This window comes from Nyctereutes procyonoides, unplaced genomic scaffold (genome assembly GCF_905146905.1).
Source record: "Nyctereutes procyonoides isolate TBG_1078 unplaced genomic scaffold, NYPRO_anot_genome, whole genome shotgun sequence".
Taxonomy (NCBI): Eukaryota; Metazoa; Chordata; class Mammalia; order Carnivora; family Canidae; genus Nyctereutes; species Nyctereutes procyonoides.
This window is the reverse complement of record NW_026575034.1, coordinates 10,949,488-10,974,605: the sequence shown is the minus strand read 5'-3', so window position 1 is coordinate 10,974,605 and position 25,118 is coordinate 10,949,488. Positions and strand designations below refer to the sequence as shown.

The following is a 25,118-nucleotide window of genomic DNA, read 5'->3' as shown; positions in this document are numbered from 1 at the left end:
GAGGATAATATTCTCTGGAGGATGATGAAAAATCGCCCATAAACAGGCCCTTAATCTTCAATACTATTTATCAATTAGACCTTTTTTGTAGGCATCATGGAAAATGGACCAAAGAGCCTTACATCCAGTTTTTTATGGCACTGAGTCAGGATATCAATCTAAGAGAAACCTGTAGCATATGTCTGGTAAGATTCCAGGCACACTACCCACCCACCCCCTAACCCCACCCCGCCCACCAACCCACAGGTGTTTAAACAACCTATGATTGTTTAAATAGACAACTCCAATCGAAGAAACCAGCTGAGTCAGACAAATCAATCAGAAGAAGAAAAAAATCAAAATAAGAGCACAAGGGAGCCCAGGTCCCTTAGTAACACCCTATCCATATGAACTTTTGGAGCCTTCTGCTCTTGATCTCGAAGGACATACTAAAAATGGAACATCATACCTATCATACCAAACATTTAGACTAGAGCGGGTTTATATCCACTTCAGGAAGTAGCAAATGGGGAAATGGGCACAATTAAAGTCCCTGTCCCATTTTCCATGTCAGATCTGGCTCAAATAAAGCAACTAGGATGATACTCAGAGGATCCATCCAAGTTTGTAGATGGATTTCACCAGGTGTCTCTAATGTGTGACTTAACCGGGCAAGATACCTGTATTATTCTAATATACTGTTGTACTCCAGAAGAAAAGGCTCAAATTTGGCCTAGGGCACAAGAATTTGCAGATGAGTTGGCAACTAGGGATAGAAATCATTGGTAGGAGACGCTATTCTTAATGCCACGCCTCACTGGAACCACCAATAGGACAGACCTGACAGAGAAAGATGAGACCATATTGTCGGTCATGTGTTTATTGGAGGCAATGAAAAGAAGATTTTCAAAATCTGTCAATTTTGGAAAAATTAAGGAAGTAACTCAGGCAAATGAGAAAAACCCAGCCTTATTTCATGGGTGTTTAATAGAAACAACTTATAAATATACAATTTAGACCCAACCACATCGGAGGGATGGCTATCTTAAAAACGAATTTTATGGGGCAGCCAGCACCAGACATTCATCTCAAGTTGGCAAAAATGGCCCTAGGCACTCAACCTTCAACCCAGTGGAGCAACAACTTGAAGAGACGGTAGTTGTTGCATGACAGACCCTCAGGCTGGTCCAGCTCTTCTGAATGTCAAGATGGCCAAGCCTAAGTTACCCTAGATGTGGGAGGAAAGTTCATTTATTTTCTTATTAGTACAACCATGAACTCTGTCTTTGTTTAGCACTCCTGTCCAACCTGTCTTTCTAAACATAAAATTATTGGAACAGAAGGAGATCCTAAATTATCTTTTCCTTTACCCTGTAAATATAGAAACCAACTAATTACCCATTGTTTTCTGGTTCTCCCTTCCTGTTCCACTCCCCTACTGGAAAGGGACCTCATGTTTAAGTTGGGAAGCCAGACAAGAGGATGGTTTCCTCTCTAAGGGTTGAGAAAAACTAGAAATCTATCCCCGAACATTTGGGAATAATAAGTAGAACCACAAGTTGGAACTCTTCTATCCCAGAGAAGGTAATATGAGCCTATCCCATCAAAATAGCTCTAAGGGATCTTGTTATTATTTCACACAAAAACCAATATCCTCTTGGGGTGCCTGGATGGCTCAGTTTATTAAGCGTCTGCCTTTAGCTCAGGGCGTGATCCTGGAGATCTGGGATCGAGTCCCACGTCAGGCTCCCTGCAGGGAGCATGCTTCTCCCTCTGCCTGTGTCTCTGCCCCCCACCGCCCATGTGTGTGTATGTGTGTGTCGCTCATAAATAAACAAACAAATAAATAAATAAATAAATAAATAACCTTGCCCATCCCCTTATAGCACTCCCATTTTGCCTGTTAACAAGCCTAATGGAGAAGAGTATCTGGCTGGTTCAGACAGTGGAGTGTGAGACTCTTGGTCTTGGAGTTTTAAAGTATGAGCCCCATGTTGGGTAAAGAGATTACTTAAAAATAAAACCTTAAAAAAAGAAGAAGCCTAATGGAGTGTACAGAATGGTACAAGATCTTAGGCTAATAAATGAAGCTATTGTCCCCATTTACCCTATAGTACCAGATCCTTATACTGTACCAACTCAAATTCTAGGCAATACAGAACGGTTTACAGTGCTTGGTTTAAAGGATGCCTTCTTTTGTATTCCCGTAGGTGAAGAGGCCTAGGCTCTACTTACCTTTGAATGGACTTCATGAGGAGAACATCAAGTACGCCAGCTTATGTGAACAGTCCTATCATGCCAGTTTACGTGGACAGTCCTACCACAGGGATTGAGATAGTTCCCATTTGTTTGGCAATATACTGGGTAGAACTTAGAGACCTTACGTTGCCTCAGGGAACAATAGTACAATATGTGATTGGTAGTCCCACAAAAGAGGCCTCAGAGTATAATTCTACTGTTGTACTTCACTTTCTTGGAGAGAGAAGATAACAAAGATCATCTAAAAAGGCTCAAATTTCAGGGCACCTGGGTACTTCAGTCAGTTGAGTGTCTGACTCTTGATCTCAGCATTGTGAGTTCAAGCCCAGCATTGGGCTACAAGTCCCACAAACAAAAAGGCTCAACTTTCTAAACAGAAGGTGCAATACTAGGATATGAATTAACGATTAGACATCATTCCCTGACAAGAGAAAAAGAACTTTAATAGAATTGGGACCTCCTGCCACAAAAAAATGAACTCTGAATCTTTTAAGGAATGGCTAGATTTTGACACCTATGGATTCCAGGGTTTGGAATCTTAGCCAAACCTCTATATGAGGCCACTGGAAGGACAGATAAAAAGACTTCAAAATAAGATAAAGAAAACAGGGGGCCTTTCAACAACTGAAACAAACTGTCTTCTGCCTGGCTCTAGCTCTATGAAACTTAGAAAAAAACTGTTCCTTGCTGAAAAACAGACCCAAGCCTTATGAGTACTAACAGAAAAACTAGGGCATTAATTGAAACCTGTAAGATATTTTTCCAAGCCATTGACAGTGTAGCCCAAGGATGGCCAGCATGCCTCTATGAGCAGTAGCAGCTAGTGCACTACTAGCAGAAGAAGCATTTAACCTTTCAATGGGAAAGCCACTGACTGTGACACTCATCAGGTTCAAGCAGTTTTGGAAACTAAAGGACATCAATGGATGACAGGGGGATGACTAAGTAAATATCAAGCTATACTTTTATTTTTTAAAAGATTTTATTTATTTATTCATGAGAGACACAGAAGGGGGGGGGCAGAGACACAGGCAGAGGGAGAAGCAGGCTCCATGCAGGGGGTCCAACAATTCCGGGACTCCAGGATCACGCCCTAGGGTAAAGACAGGTGCCAAACCACTGAGCCACCCAGGGATCCCCAAGCTTTTAGACTTTTAGACTCTCCTGATATTGTTCTCAAAATGTGTCAAACCCTAAATCCAGCATCCCTCATGCATGGACCAGACCATGCTACTATTATGTCTGAATGACAGTAATAAATAGAACAAATCTATTCCAGGCATCCAGATCTAAAACAACAAGCTGTAGTAATGCTCGTGATAGTTGGTTTACATACAGTAGTTTTATAGAACAAAGACAAAAAAAGGCTGGAAATGGAATTGTTAGTTTAACACAAACTATTGAGGCTATTACCAATCAATACTTTAGCTCAAAGACTCCTGGGTGGCTTAGTCAGTTAAGCCTCTACCTTCAGCTCAGGTCATAACCCCAGGATCCTGGGATCAAGTCCCACATTGGGCTCTCTGCTCAACAGGGAGTCTGCTTCTCCCTCTACCTCTCCCCTCCCCCTTGCTCGTGCTCTCTGTCTCATGCACTCTCTCTCAATAAATAAATAAAATCTTAAAAAAAAAAAAAAACTTAGCTCAAAAGGCAGAATTGATAGCTCTCACTGGAGTTCTTCAGGTTGCTAAAGGCCTAAGAGTCACTATATATACAGATTCAAAATAGGCCATGCTGGAAGGAGAGGGGATTATTAACTAGTCATAATTGCCCTATGAAATATGGACTCCATAAAAGGCAGTTCATCCTAAAGAAGTTGCTGTAGTACAATTTAGAGGACAGCAAAAGGGAAAAAAATTTAGAATCTAAAGGAAATAATTTAGCCAATCAGTCAAACTGGCAGCTCAAACTAAACTAGTTATGAGTCCTATTATCAGTCTCTAATCCCTTAAGCACTGTTGTTAGCACTTATACTATAGAAGAGAATGGAGCATTTGAAGAAGGATAAACTAAAACTGCCAAGGGATGGGATAAGAATGATAAAGGAGGGGTGCTTGGGTGGCTCAGTGGTTGAGTGTCTGCCTTTGACTCGGGTCAAAGTGATCCTGGGGTCCTGGGATCAAGTCCCACATCGGGCTCCTTGCAGGGAGCCTGTTTCTCCTCCCTCTTCCTGTATCTCTCTGCCTCCCTCTCTCTGTGTGTCTCTCATGAATAAATAAATAAAATCTTCAAAAAAAAAAAAAAAAGAATGATAAAGGAAAAATCTTCATCAAGGAAAACAATGGAAATTGGCAACAGGCCTGCACCAGGCTATTCATAAGGGAAAAGAAGCTCTATGGAATTTCACCTAACCCTTGCTTGATGGGAATAGGATTAAGAGACATCTTACAAAAGGCATACAAATCTTGTGCAGTATGTGCCCAAGTTAACCCAAAGGTGCACTATAGCCATCGATACCCTTTAACACCTGTCCAAAGACATGGAGCATATATATCCCAGGGAAGGTTGGCAAACTGATTTCACACAAGTGCCACCTTGTAAGGGATATAAATAGTTATTAGTCTATATAGATGCTGTTACTGGATGATCGGAAGCCTTCCCATGTAAGGCAGAAAGGCTACTGAAGTAACAAAGACTGTTTTTAAGAGAAATCAGCCCAAGCCCTTAAAATTAAATATGTTTTACATACCGCCTAGCATCTTTAATCATCAGACAAAATTGAAAAGGCTAACTATAATTTAAAAAGACACTTCATTGGGATCCCTGGGTGGCGCAGCGGTTTGGCGCCTGCCTTTGGCCCAGGGTGCGATCCTGGAGACCCGGGATCGAATCCCACATCGGGCTCCTGGTGCATGGAGCCTGCTTCTCCCTCTGCCTGTGTCTCTGCCTCTCTCTCTCTCTCTCTCTGTGTGACTATCATAAATAAATAAAAATTAAAAAAAAAGAAAAAAAAAAGAAAAAAAATAAAAAGACACTTCATTAATATGAGCATAGAATGGCAAGAAAACTGGATTAACTCTTTTACCAACAGGTCTTTTAAGAATAAGAACTATCCCATGGGAAAATTGGGGTTAAGCCCTTTTGCATTAATATATGATAGACTTTTCCTTACCATGGACTTATCCTTGGACCCAGATTATAATAAAGTGTTATAATAAAGTGTTCTACTTTTCTTTCTTTTCTTTCTCTTCCTTTTCTTTTATTTAAAGATTTTATTTATTCATGAGGCAGAGAGAGAGAGGTAGAGACACAGGCAGAGGAAGAAGCAGGCTTCCCACAGGGAGCCTGATGTGGGACTTGATCCCCAGACCCAGGAATCATGACCCGAGCCAAAGAGAGACAGACACTCAACCACTGAACCACCTAGGTATCCCAAAGTATTACACTTTTCATCAGAAGCTGGATTAATCCATTAAACTCTCAATGAGTTTTATGGATTAATCCGTAACTCCACTGCCAAAACCAGATCCTAATGAAACTCAAAATTCTTTGCAAGTAAACCCTGGAAAACTAGCCTATTTAGAAGACTGGAAAGCAAACAACTCTGGAGAACTAATTCCTAAATAGAAAGGACCTTACAGGGTTATATTAAGCAATGTGGTAAAAATTAGAAGGCCACTCAGACTCATATTTCTAGAATTAAACCTACACCCCCTTTAACACAGGATGACAACAAACTGTACAACATGCCCTCATATTCCAATGAACCAACAGAAGATCTCAAATTTCTCTTCAAACAATGAGATAGGAAAAAATGAAGGCCCTTTTTTTTTTCACTTTTACTTGCCATCTACTCACCATACCTAAATGGTAACTTTATATTTTTTTATTATATTTTTTAAGATCTTATTTATTTAAGAGAGAGAGCACAAGCTAGAGGGGGTCAAGGCTGGGGCTTCCTGCAGGGAGCCCAACGCTGGGCTTGATCCCAGGACCCTGATGTCATGGCCTGAGCCAAAGGCAGACACTTAACTAAGTCACCCAAGGCACCTTTGATATCATTTTTTTTTTATGAGTACATTACACTGAGCTACAAAACCAATGTTTCTGCTGGCTTTGTGGCTTACTACCCACATCAAGCACTTCAGGCCTCCCTTGCTAGTTTTCTCCATTACAAGGTACAGATTGGCATTATTTACATCAATACATAGCTGATAAGATAACATCACCCCAATACCAGCACATATAGGGATATTTCTATTACTAAAAAGAATGTTTCAGGGCACCTGGCTGGCTCAGTTGCAAGAGCATGCAACTCTTGATCTCAGAGTTGTGAATTCAAGCCCCACACTGAGTGTAGAGATTACTTAAATAAATAAAACTTAAAAGAATGATTTCCCCCAGAAGCCTGTGACCATACCATTATGTTATAGGCAATCAATTGGTTTTTTGACTAGACAAGGTGACCTGATATCAGATGGCTAGCACCTAATGGAACACAATGGTTAGGTGGGCCCAATTTATGGTCATGGCTTCCACCAGGCTGGAGAGAAAGATGTACTATAGATTATGCCTAGATGCACAACTGTAGCGCTAAGACTATCACAAGTCCAGCTAGTCTTCCATATTTAAAACAACCACGGACAAGATCCATGTTCCATGGATATTACCATCTGACTCGATTTTTCTTCCATCAGTAGGGCAAAAAAATGTTATATGGCACATGGAGGCCCTTGATAAATACACAATTAAGGCCTTAAGTGACTCTCAAAATATTATATCATTAAACACTGAAATGACAAGAATGTTAAAGCAGCCCTACAAAACAGAACAGCATCAGTTGTCTTAGCAGCACAAGAAGGAACATGTACCATTGTTAAGGCAAAATGCTGTGTCTACACTCCAAATCATAACAAAAATATAACAGGATTACTTACTGATATGAATAATCAAATTGTGCTCTTAAAGACTCTATACTTCACTTAATGATTGGTTACATTCCTGGTCAGGAGGTGGACTGTGGTCTGTGCTAAAGTGTCGTTGTCTCCTTTTTTTTTTTTTTTTTAAAGATTTTCCTTATTTGAGAGAGAGTGAGAGCAGGTAGGAGGGTGAGGGACAAGTAGTCTCTGTGTTGACTGCAGAGTTCAATGTGGAGTCCGCTCTCAGGACCCCCAAAAACATGACCTGAGCTGAAATCAAGAGTCAGACACTTAACCAATTGAGCCACCCAGGTGTCCCTAAAGGGTCTTCTCATTGGTCTTATTTTTATTCTAATAATCCTAATGTGTTGTCTCTTGCTTTGTTCACTCCTATCTTCAAGACACACACAAGCAGTTCCTGACTCCTTCACCAAGTAGACAGATGGTCCTTACTACTGGAAACAAATTCACCTCAATGTTCAGCAATGGCCTTCCATAACAGTTACTTGTACCAACACATAGTTACCAGTTTCAGTCCACAGGTAAGGATATCTCTATGCCCCCGTCAGTGTGAAGAAGTTACAGAAGATATGCCCTTTGCCCTTCAACAATCTTAAAGATTTAAAGACCAAAAATTGGTAAAGAGAAAATGACGATGAATAAAAGCAAAAAATGTTCACCTTTAGCCCAGAAGGCTAGGAGTCTGCATAAATTCGATAAGGATCAAATATGTGCTAATTGCTACATTCTTAAAAGTCTCATGACTGCCTATAAATCTCACCTATAATTAATATCAAACTGAATGATAAGCACCAGAGAAATCTTGCAAAGTAGTTTTATGAGAAATTTAAAGGCATTCATGATCTAATACCCCTGCACATCTCCTCCCCCTGGAACATTAAGCATATAACCAGCGGTTTAATTAACAAGAAGTTAAGCTCTTTTTGCCTGTGGGTCCTGTCCCCGTGCTAATTAAATAAAGTTAATAAATTAAAGTTGCACTGTGAAACATCAGGAATTCTTTCTTGACTGTTAAACTCAATGATCCCACAACATAACCATCTTTGTTTCATAAAGAAACTCAGATCCAGGGAGGGACTTATCTCCAATAATAGTCTCTTAAAAACAATTCTCTTCAGGCAAAACATTTCTAATCTTTTCAACAGTTTCTTAAATGACATAGCTTCTAGATCCTGAAAACTATGTAGTCATCTCATCAAGACACACACTAGTTTGCCAGTGACCCCTCTTAGAATGTGGTGCTCAGACGCACCTGGGTGGCTCAGATAGTTAAGTGTCTGCCGTCAGCTAAGGTCATGATCTCTGGGTCCTGGGATTGAGCCCCCATGTACACTCCCAGCTCAGCGAAGAGTCTGCTTCTCCCTATCCCTCTGTCTCTCCCCCTGCTCATGTTCCCGGGCTCGCTCTCTCTGTATCTCTGCCTCAAAAGAATAAATAAAACCTTTAAAAAAAATGTGATGCTCAGACAAAATTATTAGATGGGATTTTAATAGAGCAGAGTATAATGGAATGATTAACCACTGCATTCCTCAGCCAGGCTGCAGTTGGACTCTTTTAAGACTGGGCAGGTAGCCTAAGCCACCTCAATTCAGAAATTGTGCCATTTAGTACAGCTGTTGATGTAATCAAGCTCCGATCTGTCCAATCAGCTGACCCAGTCATGTTATTCTTGCTTACCTAGCTTTGCATACTCATGTTTCTCATAAACAATTTGCTTACTCTTTAATCCTTGTCCCCCCCCATATTTAAACTTTTTTTTAAGATTTTATTTATTTATTCATGAGAGACAGAGACAGAGAGAGAGAGAGAGAGAGAGGAGAGAGAGAGAGAGGGGGGGCAGAGACACAGGCAGAGGGAGAAGCAGGCTCCATGCAGGGAGCCTGCCGTGGGACTCAATCCCAGGTCTCCAGGATCACGCCCTGGGCTGAAGGTGGCACTAAACTGCTGAGCTACCAGGGCTGCCCCTTTTTCTTTTAGCTCCAAACCCAGCATGGAACTCAATGCAGGGCTCAAACTCAGGACCCTGAGATCAAGACCTGAGCTTAGATCAAGGGTAAGACGCTCAACTGACTGAGCCGCCCAGGTGCCCCCCACCCCCGCCATACTTAAAAAGCAAAATCTAACATCTAAAACTGATGCCTAGGGATTCCTGGGTGGCGCAACGGTTTGGCGCCTGCCTTTGGCCCAGGGCGCGATCCTGGAGACCCGGGATCGAATCCCATGTCGGGCTCCCGGTGCATGGAGCCTGCTTCTCCCTCTGCCTGTGTCTCTGCCTCTCTCTCTCTCTCTCTGTGACTATCCTAAGTAAATAAAAATTTAAAAAAAAAATTAAAAAAATAAAACTGATGCCTAGAAGCCTAGTCATTCCTAGAGTCTGAGCAACTAGCACTTCACTGCAACTTGCATGTGATCAGATTTCCCAGATCTTACGAGGGAAACTTCTATCTTTAGGAAACTACCTATCCTCATTATTCCTGCAAGATATTTTCTGAAAGCACCCCAAATGTGGAAAATATCAAGATGGTACTATGACAAATATTAAAAATAAGGAGGAAAAGATGTATCCAGGGAGACAATGAAAGGTACATGGGTATCATAGCCCTGTCCCCACCAAAGGAAAGGGTAAAGAAAACAGGAGTTGAATTATAAGAGAACAGTCTAGACTGAAGAGGGAAAAAGAGAAAGGAAGCAAGATTTTGTAGCAAAAGCATTAACAATTTAAGTTGCAAAGAAACCATTTCCAGGGTACTTTGTTTTTTATGTTTTGCTATTTGTCATCTTCCCAATTTCATAGGCTCCTGAGGCATGAAGAAACTAAAGTTACCTAATCAACAGGCTCCACATGCCAGTCCAAAGGAATAGGTTAGCTGCAACAGAATCACTTAGGGAAGGAACTTTTTGAAAAAATCATTATCTTCCCCCTCAAATTCCAAAATCTCACCTCCTCCTCTCACCCACTAACACAAAATCAGGAATAAGTAAGCCTAAACCCCTCTGCAGGGCACTGTGACATACAAATTTAGGAAGCTGACTAACTCACTCATGTTTGACTATCTCTTGTAACAGGGACCTTATTACTTCCAAAATAGCATGTTCTATCAATAAAGGGTGGGGATGTGATTTTAGAGTTACATGGGTCAGAAAAGCAGCTTTTCTTTCTTCTTACAAATAGTTCTATGGCCTTCTTCTTCATCTCTAATGTATTATGGAAATTTTCTGACATACAAAAGAGAGAATAAACACATATCCATCACCAGCTTCAATAATTATCTACATATAGCCAATCCTGTTGCATCTATAAGCACCCTATTCCTAATTTCTTATTCTATTAAAACTATAAAGGAATTTATTACATTTCATTTGCAAATTATTCAATATACAGCTCTAAAATATCAGAGCTCATTTGACTACAATACCATTATTTCATGAAAAAATTAGTAATCCCTCAATGTCTTTACATTTCTTCAATTGTAAAACAGGTTTTTAAAAATTGCTCTCTGTCCCCATAGGATTCTTAGGAACTCTCTATGGTCTCTGCAGCTATTAACAAACAAACAAACAAAAGTGTAGGGACACCTGGGTGGCTCAGTGGTTTAGTGTCTGCCTTTGGCTCAGGGCATGATCCCGGAGTCCCAGGATCAAGTCCCACCATCAGGATCCCTGTGTAGAGCGTGCTTCTCCCTCTGCCTAGGTCTCTGCCTCATTCTCTCTCTCTCTCTCTCTCATTCATTCATTTATCTCATGAATAAATAAATAAATCTTTTTAAAAAATAAAATCCTTATATTATAAATAAATAATAAATAAAAATTTAAAAAGTGTAGAGTGAACATCTACACATAAAGAATGTAGCTCTTGGATTCTGAGTTCTGATCTTGGATCACTGGACAGTAAAGAATTCCTGTGATCCAGAAACCTTAATTTAAGATGATAACCACAATTCACCTAGAATGGTAAACTCAGCTTACCTGGAATGTCTCCCTGAATAGATAAATGACTTTCCAATCCTGAGAAAGTTAGAATTTGAGACACAGATAATGAAATAACCAGTCATTTATAAATATTTTATTAAATTCAAGATAATCTATGTATTGTAGTCACAATGCATATATTGTAGAGATAGATGTGAATACATACATACAAAGAGGTGATGCAAGGAACAGGATTATTTGAAAGTGACCCGGATGCTCATTCTGAGTTGCATGAACAACCAGGGCAATGGGAGGACTGGGCCTACACTTAGCTCCCTACAGGACCAGGACTTCCTTTTCTCTGATTGCAGAGACTGCAACTTTCCAAGTTATTGAAATCTCCAAATTTTAGGCAGCTACTCTTCCCAGACAACTCCTGAAAATAGCTGATATTCCTAAACCAGACTACATGGTGTCAGGCACCATGCCTTTATGCTGTCACGCTTCACCCATAAAGAGGAGACCCACAGTTGGGGAAGGATTGCTCCACTGGAACACTGACCCAAATATGAATCCAGCAGTGACCTGACCTGCACTGGATGGGAGGATTAGGTGGACTAGTGCCTTTAATTTTTTTTAAATTGAGGTACAATTCACAGAACATAAAACTTGCTGTTTTAACTTTTTTTTTTTTTAAGATTTTATTTATTCATGAGAGACAGAGAGAGGCAGAGACAGAGGGAGAAGCAGGCTCCCTGTGGGGAGCCCAATGGGAGTGGATCTGGGGACTCCAGGATCACACCCTGGGCAGAAAGCAGGTGCTCAACCGCTGAGCCACCCAGGCATCGCTGTTTTAACCATTTAAAAATTTTATAATTCACTGGATTTCAGTATATTCGCAATGTTGTGTAGTCATCACCACTATGGTAAGAACACTGAAATGGTCTAATTCTAGAACATTTTCATTACACCCGCCCCCCAAAAAAACCTGTACCTGTTAAGCAATCATCCCTATTCTCACCTTCTCCCACCCCTGGAAAATACTGATCTGCTTTCTTTGTCTATGGATTTGCCTTTTCTGGACATATGATATAAAATGACTCATACAACACATGGTCTTTTGTATCTGGCTTCTTTCATTTATGTTTTTAAGGTTTATCCATGTTATAACATATATTAGGACTTCACTGTTTTTTGTAGGTAATATTCCACTATATGCATTGGATTGTTTCCACTTTGGGTCTATTATGAATAAAATTGCTATGTACAATCCAATTTTTAGAACGAGCAAATGACTTAAATAGACATTTCTCCAAAAAAGACACACAAATGGCCAATTAAGCACCTGAAAAGATACTCAACATCATTAGTCATCAGGAAATATGTAAATCAAAACCACAATAATACTGCTTCATACCCATCAGGATGGCTATAAAAAATGGAAAGTAAGTAACATGTGCTGGCAAGGATGTAGAAAAGCTGGGACTCTTATACATTGCTGGTGGGATGTAAAATGGTGCAGCCACTATGGAAAGCAGTTTGGTAGTGCCTCAAAAAGCTAACCATAAAATTACCAGCAATTCCTCTTCTAGGTATATTCCCTCACCCCTGGTTTTATTTTTTGTTTTTTGGGGGTATTTTGAGGACTCATGGCTTAAAGTTTCCCCTTCTCCTTTTAAATACTTTAGGAAATGATTGTTATTTTGTAAAAAAACAAAAACCACAACAAGATGACAGAGATTTTTTTTTGACAGAGATATTAAGAGAAAATAATTTGACATTTAGGATTCCAATTTAAAATGTATACTTAACTTGTGACTTTTAAATTGAAAGTATTAAGAGATTATGTGACTAAATTTTTAAATATTGAAAAGTTTAAAATAACACATTCTTAGTGTAAGCTATAGTCAAAATGCACATAAGACACTATTAAGATTTTCCACTTTTCTGATATCATGCAAAAAAATCCTCATCTTTTTTTCTAAACCTTCTTACTACCTGCTTCCTTCTCCAAAATGGCTTTTCAAAGTCACAATTCAAGACACACCCATCCAAAATCAGACAAAATTCGCTTCTTTTCCCTAAAGGCTAGTTGATTCCCAGTGCCTAAAGAGTGGCTAAGTACTGAATGCTATAATTCACATTTAGGGGAGAATGAGGCTTAAACATTCCCAAGATCCACAGTTATTACAAAAGCAAAATGGAAATCTGCATTGATATACTGTAGTTGGAAAGGAAAAGTCTAAATCCTATTGCCTCTCTTCTAAGGAAAGACATCCTCTCCCAGCCAGTCTTAAAAAGAGAGTCCTTTAATGGCTTTTTATGGGGTTTCCCTTTCTTCCATTCATTCATGGTTAAAAACAAGAAAACAATATATGGGGAAATTTCCATAATGGAGTTAATTAAAAAATAAAATTCCTTGTTTACTCTGAAAAATTAAAGAGCTAATGAAGAGAAAGTAGGACCATATACAATAAGAAGACATGGAGAAACACATAAAAATTATCTTAAAAAAATTATTTAAATGCCTATCAGCTCCAGGCATATCCTTGCTTAGAAGTTTTTCAGATTTATAATCCTAGAAAAAAAATATGAACAGCAGCTAATTGTTCATTTAACCTAAACATTTAATGCCCTACCATACAATCTAAGATTCACAGCACATTTAAGAATAAAGAAAACAAGATTCAAAATGAAAACTAGTTGTTTTACCTAATAAATTATGTATTCAAACATATATTCTTCATTATAGGATTAAGAATTTGGTAAGAAAAGACTATACCTGAGATATTTGGCCCTGGGCTTTTGTAAACTGCGTTGTTCGAATATTTAAAGACTGGCTTCTTGTTACCGTTGCCCCAGAAGGAGATTTTCCATTCACCTTTCTTTCAAGATGACAACTTGCTGGTGATCGTTCTTCAAGAAGAACAGCATCCCAAGGATCTTCTGCTAGTAAACCTGGAATATTTTTCTCTTCTTCGTGGTTTAATACCTCCACATTGTCCACTTTAGGTTTACTTAGGGGATCCAAGTCTAACCAGTCAAATTTACTTATATCTTCAGACTTTGGAGATACCTGTACATTGCTGACTGTTGCTTTTGAATTTGTGATCTCCAAATCAGTCCTCGCTTTTCCATTTTTTAAAAATTCTGATGTACTAGCTATTTTGTCAAACAGCTTTGCCATGTCAGGACTGACTACTGGACGATAGATAGGTAAGCTTCCTTGTGGAAGAAAGGGTGTGGCAGGTGTCAAAGGATATGAAAAATATGGAGACTGTCCAGGAAAACTTAAATATATAGGTTCTGTGGATGGAAAAGCAGGCATTCTTGGATTGAAGCCATTTTGGAATGCAGTCTGTTTACTGCTGTAAGTTGACTGATAAATAGAAGGTAAAGTATAAGTGGAAGGCCCAGGTAATCCAGGTGGCCACTGTCCTCTCTGAATAGTAGGTCTAAGATAGACCTGTGCTGAAAATGAAGGGCTCAGAACAGGAGTAACTGGCAAGACAGGTGTTTTCCTAGTCTCGAAACTGTCATCCAGCAATAGTTTCTCAAGTTCAGCTTGGGTGAGCTTTTCTACATCAATATCTACTGTTCTTTTTTGGGTATCAGATTCAGGAAACACCATGAGATCATAATCCTGTTTGTTATAAACCTGTGCTTTTTGTCTGGTGTTGCTTGATAACTCAAAGCCTCTCTGATTATCAGTCACTCGTCTATCCTTTTGTAGTTTTGCTAAAGCCTCTGCTTCCATCTGTAATGCTTCTTCTTTGTCTACTTCTTTTGTTCTTGTTGGTTCCAGATGTGATGAACACTGCTTAAATCCATTATTGCTGGATATCTGAGCCATGTCCACTTACAAGACCAAACCTTCCCTAATCTTGTAGCTTCCAAAATAGCAAGACCTACACATAAAAATAAACATAACACTCAATTAGATTTTTAAAACTCAAATACATTTATTTTGTTTGTAACACACCTAATATGATTTAGGATTTAAAGCCACTTACAAATAAACAACCAAATAAACAGTTGGGGGAAATCTGGGTGAAGCTTATTTTTAAAAATCTTACACACTGCTGGGTTAAGAGATATGTTTAGACATACATGACTTTACTTCACTCCCTAAGAGGAAAGCTAGCACTGTAAATGAACTCAAGAACCTTTCATCATAGATATAACAATGACCGCTGTTAATCAATGGCACTTTTGGCAGGATTCCTGGCAGAGAACAACTTAAGGGCCAGTCACATATTTTCAAAAGTTTGAACAGGGTTTACCATTATGTAAATGCAAGTCAAAATGGTTTCAGTCTTTTGCTATTTGTTAAATTACTCCTAAACCAATTTAGCAATAAAAGTACTCAATATCTAATTAATAAAACCAAGAAACTATTAACAAAACATCATATGAAAAACTGATTAAGGGTTTATTATAGTCTACAACTATTTATGTACAATGTAACAGATTAGAATAATAAGAATGTTAAAGCTATAAGAAGCTGCAATACTCCACTTAAAAGTTAAACTACAGCTTAATTTGTCATATAGTTTTGATCATGCTTCTATTGGATTATTTGTACTTAAATCATTAGTTAACTACCCCCAGTCAGGGGTACCTGACTGGCTCAGTTGGTGGAGCTGACTCTTGATCTTGGGGTTATGAGTTCGAAGCTCATATTAGGCACAGAGTTTAAGAAAACAGAACTAATACTAAAATTTCTCCTTTTTAAATTGCTAAAATATTTATAAACTAGAAGAAATAGTTTATTAAACTTTCTCACTGATCAGTTGATAAAAATTTATAATCTTAAGATAAACACAATTCAGATCAAAATTACCCTATGAAGCGAGATGACCAATTAAAGGATTAGTTAGCTACTGTGTAACAAGGCACATTTCTTGCTTCTAATCAATATGACACAGGGATTAATTTTGGGTTCTGGAGTCACATCAGCTTGATTTATGAAGCTGTAAGAGCTTGGGCAAGTGAAAACTTTTCCACGTGCCTTAGTTTCCTATCTTTTAAATTGAAAAAGTCTCTATCTCCTAAATTACAAGGATTAGGTGGAACAATGCAACTAAAAAGTGCTTACACTAGCCTTGAGCATAAGCATTAAATAAATGACATCTATTATTAACCTAAACTGATTTGAGATTCACCTATTTTGAACACCTAGAAATCAAGAGAGCTTCTACAGTATATGTGAAATAAAAAATTTAATGACAGGAGGTAGGGAAACCCCAATGTGAATTCAAATTAATGTAATACAAATGAAAATCCTAAGTGTTGAGGTAATACTAAATGAAAAAAATTATTAGTGATGAGGACATGAAGAGATATTTAAGGAAGACATCCTCTGCAAATCTTTTATACAACTACAGCTGAACTCCTGAGGCATTTCAATGAAAAGCTTTTCCAAATTTTTCCTTTCTGTGGTAGACTGCAAAACCAGACACAATGTACACTTAAAATATGTATACTTCATTGTATGTAAACATTTCATCAAGAAAAAAAACTATAAGCAAATATTGACTATTACTAAATATATACAAAGTACCTAAAAGAAAGTACTGATGTCTGCAATTTACTCTGAAATGCATTAAAAAATAATATAAGTTGATTATTTGATAGAGGGATAGATGGATAAAACATGATAAAGTACAAGAAAATATTAATAAAACAATCTAATCTAATTGGTAGGTATGTGGTTTTCACTTTGAAATAAATCCTTTCAGGGGATCCCTGGGTGGCTCAGCGGTTTGGCGCCTGCCTTTGGCCCAGGGCGCGATCCTGGAGTCCCAGGATTGAGTCCTGCATCAGGCTCCTGGCGTGGAGCCTGCTTCTCCCTCCTCCTATGTCTCTGCCTCTCTCTCTCTCTCTCTCTCTCTCTCTCTCTCTCTCTCTATATATATATATATATATATATCCATTATGAATAAATAAATCTGAAAGAAAGAAAGAAAAAAGAAAAGAAAAGAAAAGAAAAGAAAAGAAAAGAAAAGAAAAAAGAAATCCTTTCAATTTGGCTGCATGACTGAATATTTTCACAAAATGTTGAATGAGGAAGAAGCGGTACAAATTCCTCCTATTCCAGTACACACTTCCTCTTTATAGTTACTTTATTTCTTCTCCCATAAAGAGGTGGGGTCTATTTCTCCACCGATCTGAGCTGGCTTTGTGACTTGCACTGACCAATACAATATGGAAGAAGTGACACTGTGGGGAGTTCTAAGTTCTTAAGAGCCTGACTGCTTTAGCTTTTCCTCTTTTGAGTAGAGCCACTGCCATGTGAATTCTCATAGAAGGAAGAAAGAACACAAGAAGAAAAAGGCCCAGCCAAGAGTCATCACCAACCACCAAATACAAGCCAAGTCACAACCTTAGACCATTCATTCATCCATAGTCCAAATGACCACACCTACATTAGTGACCCAAAGAAAGACCAGCAGAAGAAACCACTTAGCCTGAGTTCAAACCAAATTGCTAACCAACAAAATCATTTAGGAATAGTTACAGAGTAGTAGATAACTGATCAATCTTTTCTTCTTACTTTTAGAAAGCAAAACTGAAGCCTCTTACCAATTTAACAGCAAATTTCTGTTTTAACTTCCATAGCCACCACTACCACGTTCCTTCAAGTGTCCTCAGAGAATAAACAGTTCCCTTTTCCTTCCTTATTCTGCCCCCTTCCACTTACATCCTTAATCCCACTGAATTCCCCTACTTCGTTCTTAGTGACTGCCTCCTCTGCATTATTTTCTCTTACTTGCTTCTGCTCCTCTATCATAAAAATGCTCAAATTTTCTCCATACTGAGGTGGAAAAAAAAATCGTAGCATTCCTCTTCAGACTCCAGTAGCTTCCATTTTAATATTCTCCGTTCACTGCCAAACTTCTCAAATGAGTGACCTAGAAAGTCCTTTCTTTACTCACTCCGCCTTGGAAAAATTATAATTGTCCTTCAGGGCCCAATTCAAAAATAGCCACCTGTTTGAAGCTTTTCTTAAACAACTCCTATTAGAAACTACCTTTTTACCTCAAATAAAACTTTTAACTTTCATAGACTTTATGCTGTTTTTGCCTCATCAATATCCTTTTTTCTGGTAGTAGAATCTGTAACTTCCTTTTTGGATCCCAGTCATCTCCCTTTTGTTCCATCTAGTTCAAATAGGGCTGGAACATCCTTACTCTCTATCCTCCCACCCTCAACCACACCAAAGGATCCAAGTCTGGCCAATTAAGAGTTAATCCCAAGACTTCTGAAACGATTTGGAAAGGAAGCCTATCACTTAAGGTGATAAAACTGACGGGGGAAAAAAAAAAAAACTGACGGGATATAAGCCTGGCATTGCTGTGGCCATCTTTGCCACCACTGAAGGAAATGCTGAGAATGGATCCAAGCCAGAAGAGAGCAGAGCTATGATAAAATGAAATCAATTCTGGGTATTACATTAAGTGTCTGGATCCAACCCATGTCCAAGGACAGTCTTTTCATTTATGTAAGCCAAAAAACTCCTCTCTTTGCTTAAGCTGGTTTAAAGTTACTTTCTCCTATAATAACTAAAAACCTCTGAACACAAAATCTGTAACCTGTATGTCTACCCAACAGACTAGAATAAACTTCTTAGGTATAGACACCTACTTTCTTTCTTCCCTACAACATTTAAAAGCACTCTGCTTAATATATATGGAGCTTAATTTAATGAACATGTGTTTTCAAAAAGGGAATAAGAGCTACTGGACAGTTCTGAAGAAGAGATTTCACATGGCAAATGACTGGAATATATGATGGGAGAAATTAAGTTTAACTGCCTGTTAATGAACACCACAACACAGTCTATTTTTCAGAAATCAGAAGGATTAGAACAAAACATTTTGCAAAGAGAAGATACTGAACTGCAATTCATCTTCTGTAAGCATAATGCCAATTTATTTATTTTCCTGGCTACCATATTTGGTAATGATACGACATTGTTTTGAAAGAGGGGAATCTGGGAATGCCTGGGTCGCTCAGCGGTTTAGTGCCTGCCTTCAGCCCAGGGAGTGATCCTGGAGACCCGGGATTGAATCCCATGTTGGGATTGAATCCCATGTCGGGCTCCCTACATGGAGCCTGCTTCTCCTTCTGCCTGTGATTCTCTCTGTCTCTCTCTCTCTCTCTGCCTCTCATGAATAAATAAATATCTTAAAAAAAAAAAAAAAAAAAGAGGCAAGTCTGGATTTTTTTAAGTGAGTTTGAGATAGTTTATTCAATAGAGAACACATTCCGAATTTAAAAAAAAAAGATTTTATTTATTTATTTGAGAGAGAAAGAGAATGAGAAAGAGCATGAGAGGAGCGAGGGTCAAAGGGAGAGGTGCTTGCTCTCAGTGCTCCTCACTGAGCAAGAAGCCTTATGCAGGGGATTCGCATCATGACCCAAACCAAAGGCAGATGCTGACCCAACTGAGTCACCCAGGTGCCCCGCCAAATATTTCAAATTAATGTTACCTCTTATTCACTGACAAAGGTATAAAATAGTTTGAAAAATATTTTAACAGTGAATGTGGCATTTTTTTCACATCATCAATTCATTTGTTTGCTCTATCCCTAGTAGCAACCCAAAGCAGTATATGCTAAAGAAAATTCAACTCTAAATAGTAAAAAGTGAGCTCTTGGTTAACAGTTGAATTACCATATTTTAGCTTTCCAAAAAGAGTATTATGCATACTCAAAGGGTAATAAAGGACTTAAAAGGCTGTCCAAAAGTAACCCAGTCCTTAAACTATTTTTCTGAGACTGCTACACTGACTGACATGCTCCATTAATTTTTTAAAATAAAACATTTGATGACAAACATTTAGCAGGAAACAATTTCACACATGCTCATTCAAAATGCAAAACTTCAGGGCTAATGTTCTCCTAATTCAGCTGGAAAAGACAATATAACTAGTTTTTGAATGATGACTGTATACCATCTGCCAAAATTTCCCGACATAGAGCTACCCAGTGATGATCACAAGGCTGTAGCTACTTTAAATTCTTAAAAAGAGGGCAATTAAACTATTCAGTTAAACTTTGGGATACCATTTGCAGACCTAAAAGAATTAATTTAAAAGCTCTTGGCTCCTTCTGTGGTAGACATTCATTTATAATTTAAATTTAAATCTCAGGGAAAAAAGAAAAAAACCAAGCCAATCCTGCCACCCATCTAAATACTTTCAGATATTAAAATTAAAAATAAGAAAATAGAGAAATAATGACTTGAGTTCAACAATGCAAATATTTCTCCTCTAAAATGAAAATGAAACTCAGAAAAATAAATAATGGCACCCCATGGAACTGAATACTATGCCACCATTAAAAATAAATTAACAGGGGGAGCCGGGGTGGCTCAGCAGTTTAGTGCCGCCTTCGGCCCAGGGCATGATCTTGGAGACCCAGGATCAAGTCTCACGCTGGGCTCCCTGCATGGAGCCTGCTTTTCCCTCTGCCTGTGTCTCTACCTCTCTTTCTCTGTTTCTCATGAATAAATAAATAAAAATTTTAAAAAGAAAAAAATTAACAATGTAGTAACCATGGAAAATACTCGTAAAACTATGGCAAGAACCTATATATTATTTGTACATACACGTATAGGCATTCACCTATATAAACTTTATGTAGAGATATAGACACTAAATGCCAAACACAACTTAAAGCAATGTATTAATTTAATCCTTATAACTTATATGAAGTAGCTACTATTATCTCTAGTATACAAATAAAAAGACTTCATACAATTATATAATCTGCCCAAGTTCACAGTAGCTAGCAAGTGGTAAGATCAGAACTTAAATCCAAGCAATTAATGCTATTTGGTTATAACATGTGCCGACTTACTGATTTATTATCACCACATGACTAGCAAATTTGTTTCATCAAGGGCATGAATTTTTTTTTTTAAAGATTTTATTTATTTATTCATGAGAGATACAGAGAGTCAGAGACACAGGCAGAGGGAGAAGCAGGCTCCAGGCAGGGAGCCCAATGTGGGACTCGATCCCAGAGTCTCCAGGATTACACCCTGGACTGAAGGCAGTGCTAAACCGCTGAGCCAGGGGGGCTGCCCAAGGGCATGAACTCTTATTTATCTTCTACTCTCAAACTTCTACTATAGTTGTTGAATGCCTCAACAATTAGGGAACCTAAAACATTTTTTTTAAACCAAAGAGAAGTTCAAATTCTGCAACACAAAAAAACACACTAAGAGAGCTTATTTAGGGGACCCTGGGTGGCTCAATGGTTTGTCCCCTGCCTTCGGCCCAGGGTGTGATCCTGTTGTCCCGGGATCAAGTCCCACATTGGGCTCCCTGCATGAAGCCTGCTTCTCCCTCTGCCTGTCCCTGCCTCTCTGTGTCTCTCAGGAATACATTAATAAAATCTTAAAAAAAAAAAAAGGAGCTTATTTATTAATAAGTCAACTAAAACAGAAAAATCACGTTTTAGTTTATTTATGTTTTTAAAGATTTTATTTATTTATTTATTTATTCATGAGAGACACAGAGAGAGTGGCAGAGACATAGGCAGAGGGAGAGCAAGCAACCCCAATGTGGGACTCGATCCAAGGACCCTGGGATCACACCCTGAGCTGAAGGCAGATGCTCAACCACTGAGCCAGCCAGGTGTCAGTGTGGTTGCGTTTAGAATAAACAAGTGGCAGCAGAAAAAATTATCTTGGAAACTAGGAGGGAGATGGCAAAAGAAAACTAAAAACAGGAGAGGTGGGATGCCTGGCTGGCTCAACCAGTGGAGCTTGCAACTCTTTATCTCAGGATTGTGAGTTTGAGCCTCACACTGGGTGTACAGAGTACTTTAAAAAGTAAAAATCTGGGACACCTGGGTGGCTCAGTGGTTTGGCACCTGCCTTTGTCCCAGGGTGTGATCCTGGAGTCCTGGGATTGAGTCCCACGTGGGACTCCCTGCATGGAGCCTGCTTCTCCCTCTGCCTGTGTCTCTCTGAGTCTCTCATGAATAAATAAATAAAATCTTTAAAAAAAAGGATTAAAAAATAAATAAATAAAAAGTAAAAATCTTAAATAAAAACAGGAGAGAGTAGCTTCATCTGTTCTAAAAGGAAAAACTCCAGTAGACAACATTCTCCTATCTCTGATTCATGGAATGAAAGAATTCATCTGCCAAAAGTAACCAAGTACTTTGGTATTAAGCACTATATAACTGTGTCAAAAAGAAAAAAATGGAAGAATGTTCAGGTGTTTGTTGAGTGACGATAGGTTAAAGTAACACTATTCAATAGGAACCGAATGTAAGTCACATACCAAATTTAAAATCTTTTACAACTACATTAAAAGAAACAGATGAAATCATTAATGATGTACTTCAATATACTTTAATCCAACATATTCAAAAGACTGTTGCTTCAATAGGTAACCTATATATATATATATTTTATATATATATGTATATATACACATATATTTTAAAGACTTTATTTACTTATTCATGAAAGACACACACACACACACACACACAGAGTGAGAGTGAGAGCGAGAGCGAGAGCGAGAGCGAGAGCGAGAGCGAGAGCGAGAGCGAGAGAGAGAGAGAGAGAGAGAGGCAGAGACACAGGCAGAGGGAGAAGCAGGCTCCATGCAGGGAGCCCAACGTAGGACTTGATCCTGGGTCTCCAGGATCACACCCTGGGCCGAAGGTGGCGCTAAACCGCTGAGCCACCCGGGCTGCCTAGGTAACCGATATAAATATATTATATGAATGGGACACTACCTTCTCTTTTTATATTAAGTCTTCAAAACATGGTATGTATTTCACACAAACATTTCAACTTAGAGTAGCCATATTTCAAGTGTTCAAAAGCCAAAGGTGGCTATTGGACAACTTACAGCTAGAATTAATAAGGAAAGGAACAAAAAGCATGGTGAACAAGCATCATTAATTTCTGGATGATTAGGAAAAATGTATCTTCCAGAAAATCATCCTTTCCCTCAAGTCAATAAAATAAAATATTTCCAATGTCTATTAGTTAATTTTTAGGGGAAGAAAAAAAATTCTTTAAGATTTTATTTATTTATTCGTAAGAGACATACAGAGAGAGAGGCAGAGACATAGGTAGAGGGAAAAGCTGGCTCCTTGGAGGGAGCCCAAAGTGGGATTCGATGCCAGACCCTAGGATCACACCCTATGCCAAAGGCAGCCGCTCAACCACTGAGCCACCCAGGAGTCTCATGGGGAAGGAAAAAATTTAAGTCCCATAGGTAACATACAGCTTTCTTTTTTTTTAAGATTTTATTTATTTATTCATGAGACACACACAGAGAGAGGCAGAGACACAGGCAGAGGGAGAAGCAGGCTCCATGCGGGGAGCCTGATGTGGGACTGGATCCCGGGTCCCCAGGATCAGGCCCCAGGCTAAAGGTGGCGCTAAACCGCTGAGCCACTGGGGCTCTGTCCATTTTCTCATAGGATTTTTCTTTATGAATCGTTATGTATTAGTAAAATTATCTGTTAAATGCACAGCAAACATTTTTTTCTAGATTTATTGTTTTCCTTTAATAGGCTCCATTCTCAGCATGGAGCTCAACTCAGGGCTTAAACTCACAAACCTGAGGTCAAGACCTGAGCTGAGATCAAGAGCTAGACACTTAACTGAGCCCACCCATGTGCCTGTAGGTTTATTGTTTTTTCATTCATTTTTTAAAAACATTTTATTTATTTATTTATTTATTTATTTATTTATTTATTTATTTGAGAGAATGCGCAAGAGGGGGAAGGTCAGAGGGAGAAGCTGACTCTTCGCTGAGTGGGGAGCCGGATGGTGGACTCAATCCTGGGAGTCATGACCTGAGCTGAAGGCATATCCTTAACAACTGTGCCTCCACTGGCATTTTCAGTGGTTAATTTTTTTTTAAGTTTGTTTATTTAAGTAATCTCTACACCCTGTCTGTTGTTCAAGCTCAGGACCATGAGTTCAAGAGATATATGCTCCTCTGACTTAGCCAGCTAGGCACCCCTAATGGTTATTTTTATTTTGTTTTTCAGCATCTAGTATACACCCAATAATAAGTATTTATTGAAGAAATGAAGGAATTATGTGGTGCTTGTTTACCAAAAAGTTTTTTTTTAAAGAATATGTATTTAAATATTCTTTCATGGCTTTGAATCATAGCCTTTATGCTGAGGTTAACTAGAAATTCCATGGGTTATTTTGGCTTTATGATTCTATTTTTTTTACACTTAAATAGTTAATCTTTTTGTAATTTTGTAATCCTATTTGGCCAATTATAAACACATTTATCTATGAAATATTGTTTTCCAATTGTAGAACAATTAGAAATTATATACTTTAAAAATATGTACCAAGAATGGTAGGACAGACCTTAGTTAAAAGGCTGCTTCTCAAAAAAATAAAAAAAAATAAAAAAAAAAAAAATAAAAAAAAAAGGCTGCTTCTCAAAAAAAAAAAAGGCTGCTTCTCCCTCTGCCTGTGTCTCTGCCTCTCTCTCTGTCTCTCATGAATAAATAAAATCTTTTAAAAAAATGCAAATTACCACATAATAAAGAATCAAAATAGAAAAAGCATATGGTGATCTCAATACATAGTCTTAGCCAATTATGAACAGAAGTTCCTTATTTGACCATGAGTAGCAACAAAAAAATCTTATCTAATAATAAAATCCTGAAAACTTCCCTGTTTAACCATGAACAAAAACCAGGATGCCCACCACCACTTCTATTCAACACTTTTATAGACTCCTAGACAGCACAGAAAAGAAAAAGAAAATTTAGAGTTAAATAGGATGAAATAAAGTATTGTGTGCAGATAAAAACTCAAAAGAATATATAGATAATAGCAATGCTAGATTTTAGCAAATTATTGGAAATGATGCCAATATACAAAAATCAATTGTATTTCTATGAACCTACAACAAATGGTTAAAAAAGGCAATGTTCAAAAACAGTATTTACAGTAACACACATAAAACCCCCTAACTAGCAATACATGTAACAAGAAGTTGTGGGGGAAGTTATAAAACTTTACTGACAAATACTAGGACTATCTGAATGTAAGTGATATTTTTCCATGTTAACAAAC

The 25,118-nt window shown here is 38.3% G+C and overlaps 1 protein-coding gene across 4 annotated transcripts in view; it reads right to left on the bottom strand.

Moving 5' to 3' along the window:
* PIK3C2A (phosphatidylinositol-4-phosphate 3-kinase catalytic subunit type 2 alpha) overlaps nucleotides 1–25,118 on the bottom strand; it is a 114,813-nt gene that overhangs the window by 75,219 nt on the left and 14,476 nt on the right. For all 4 annotated transcript variants that reach the window (XM_055318097.1, XM_055318098.1, XM_055318096.1 and 1 more), the window contains exon 2: nucleotides 13,810–14,935. In XM_055318097.1, coding sequence (XP_055174072.1) covers nucleotides 13,810–14,880 — 1,071 coding nt within the window. In that variant the 5' untranslated portion in view covers nucleotides 14,881–14,935. The remainder of the gene's footprint in view (nucleotides 1–13,809; nucleotides 14,936–25,118) is intronic.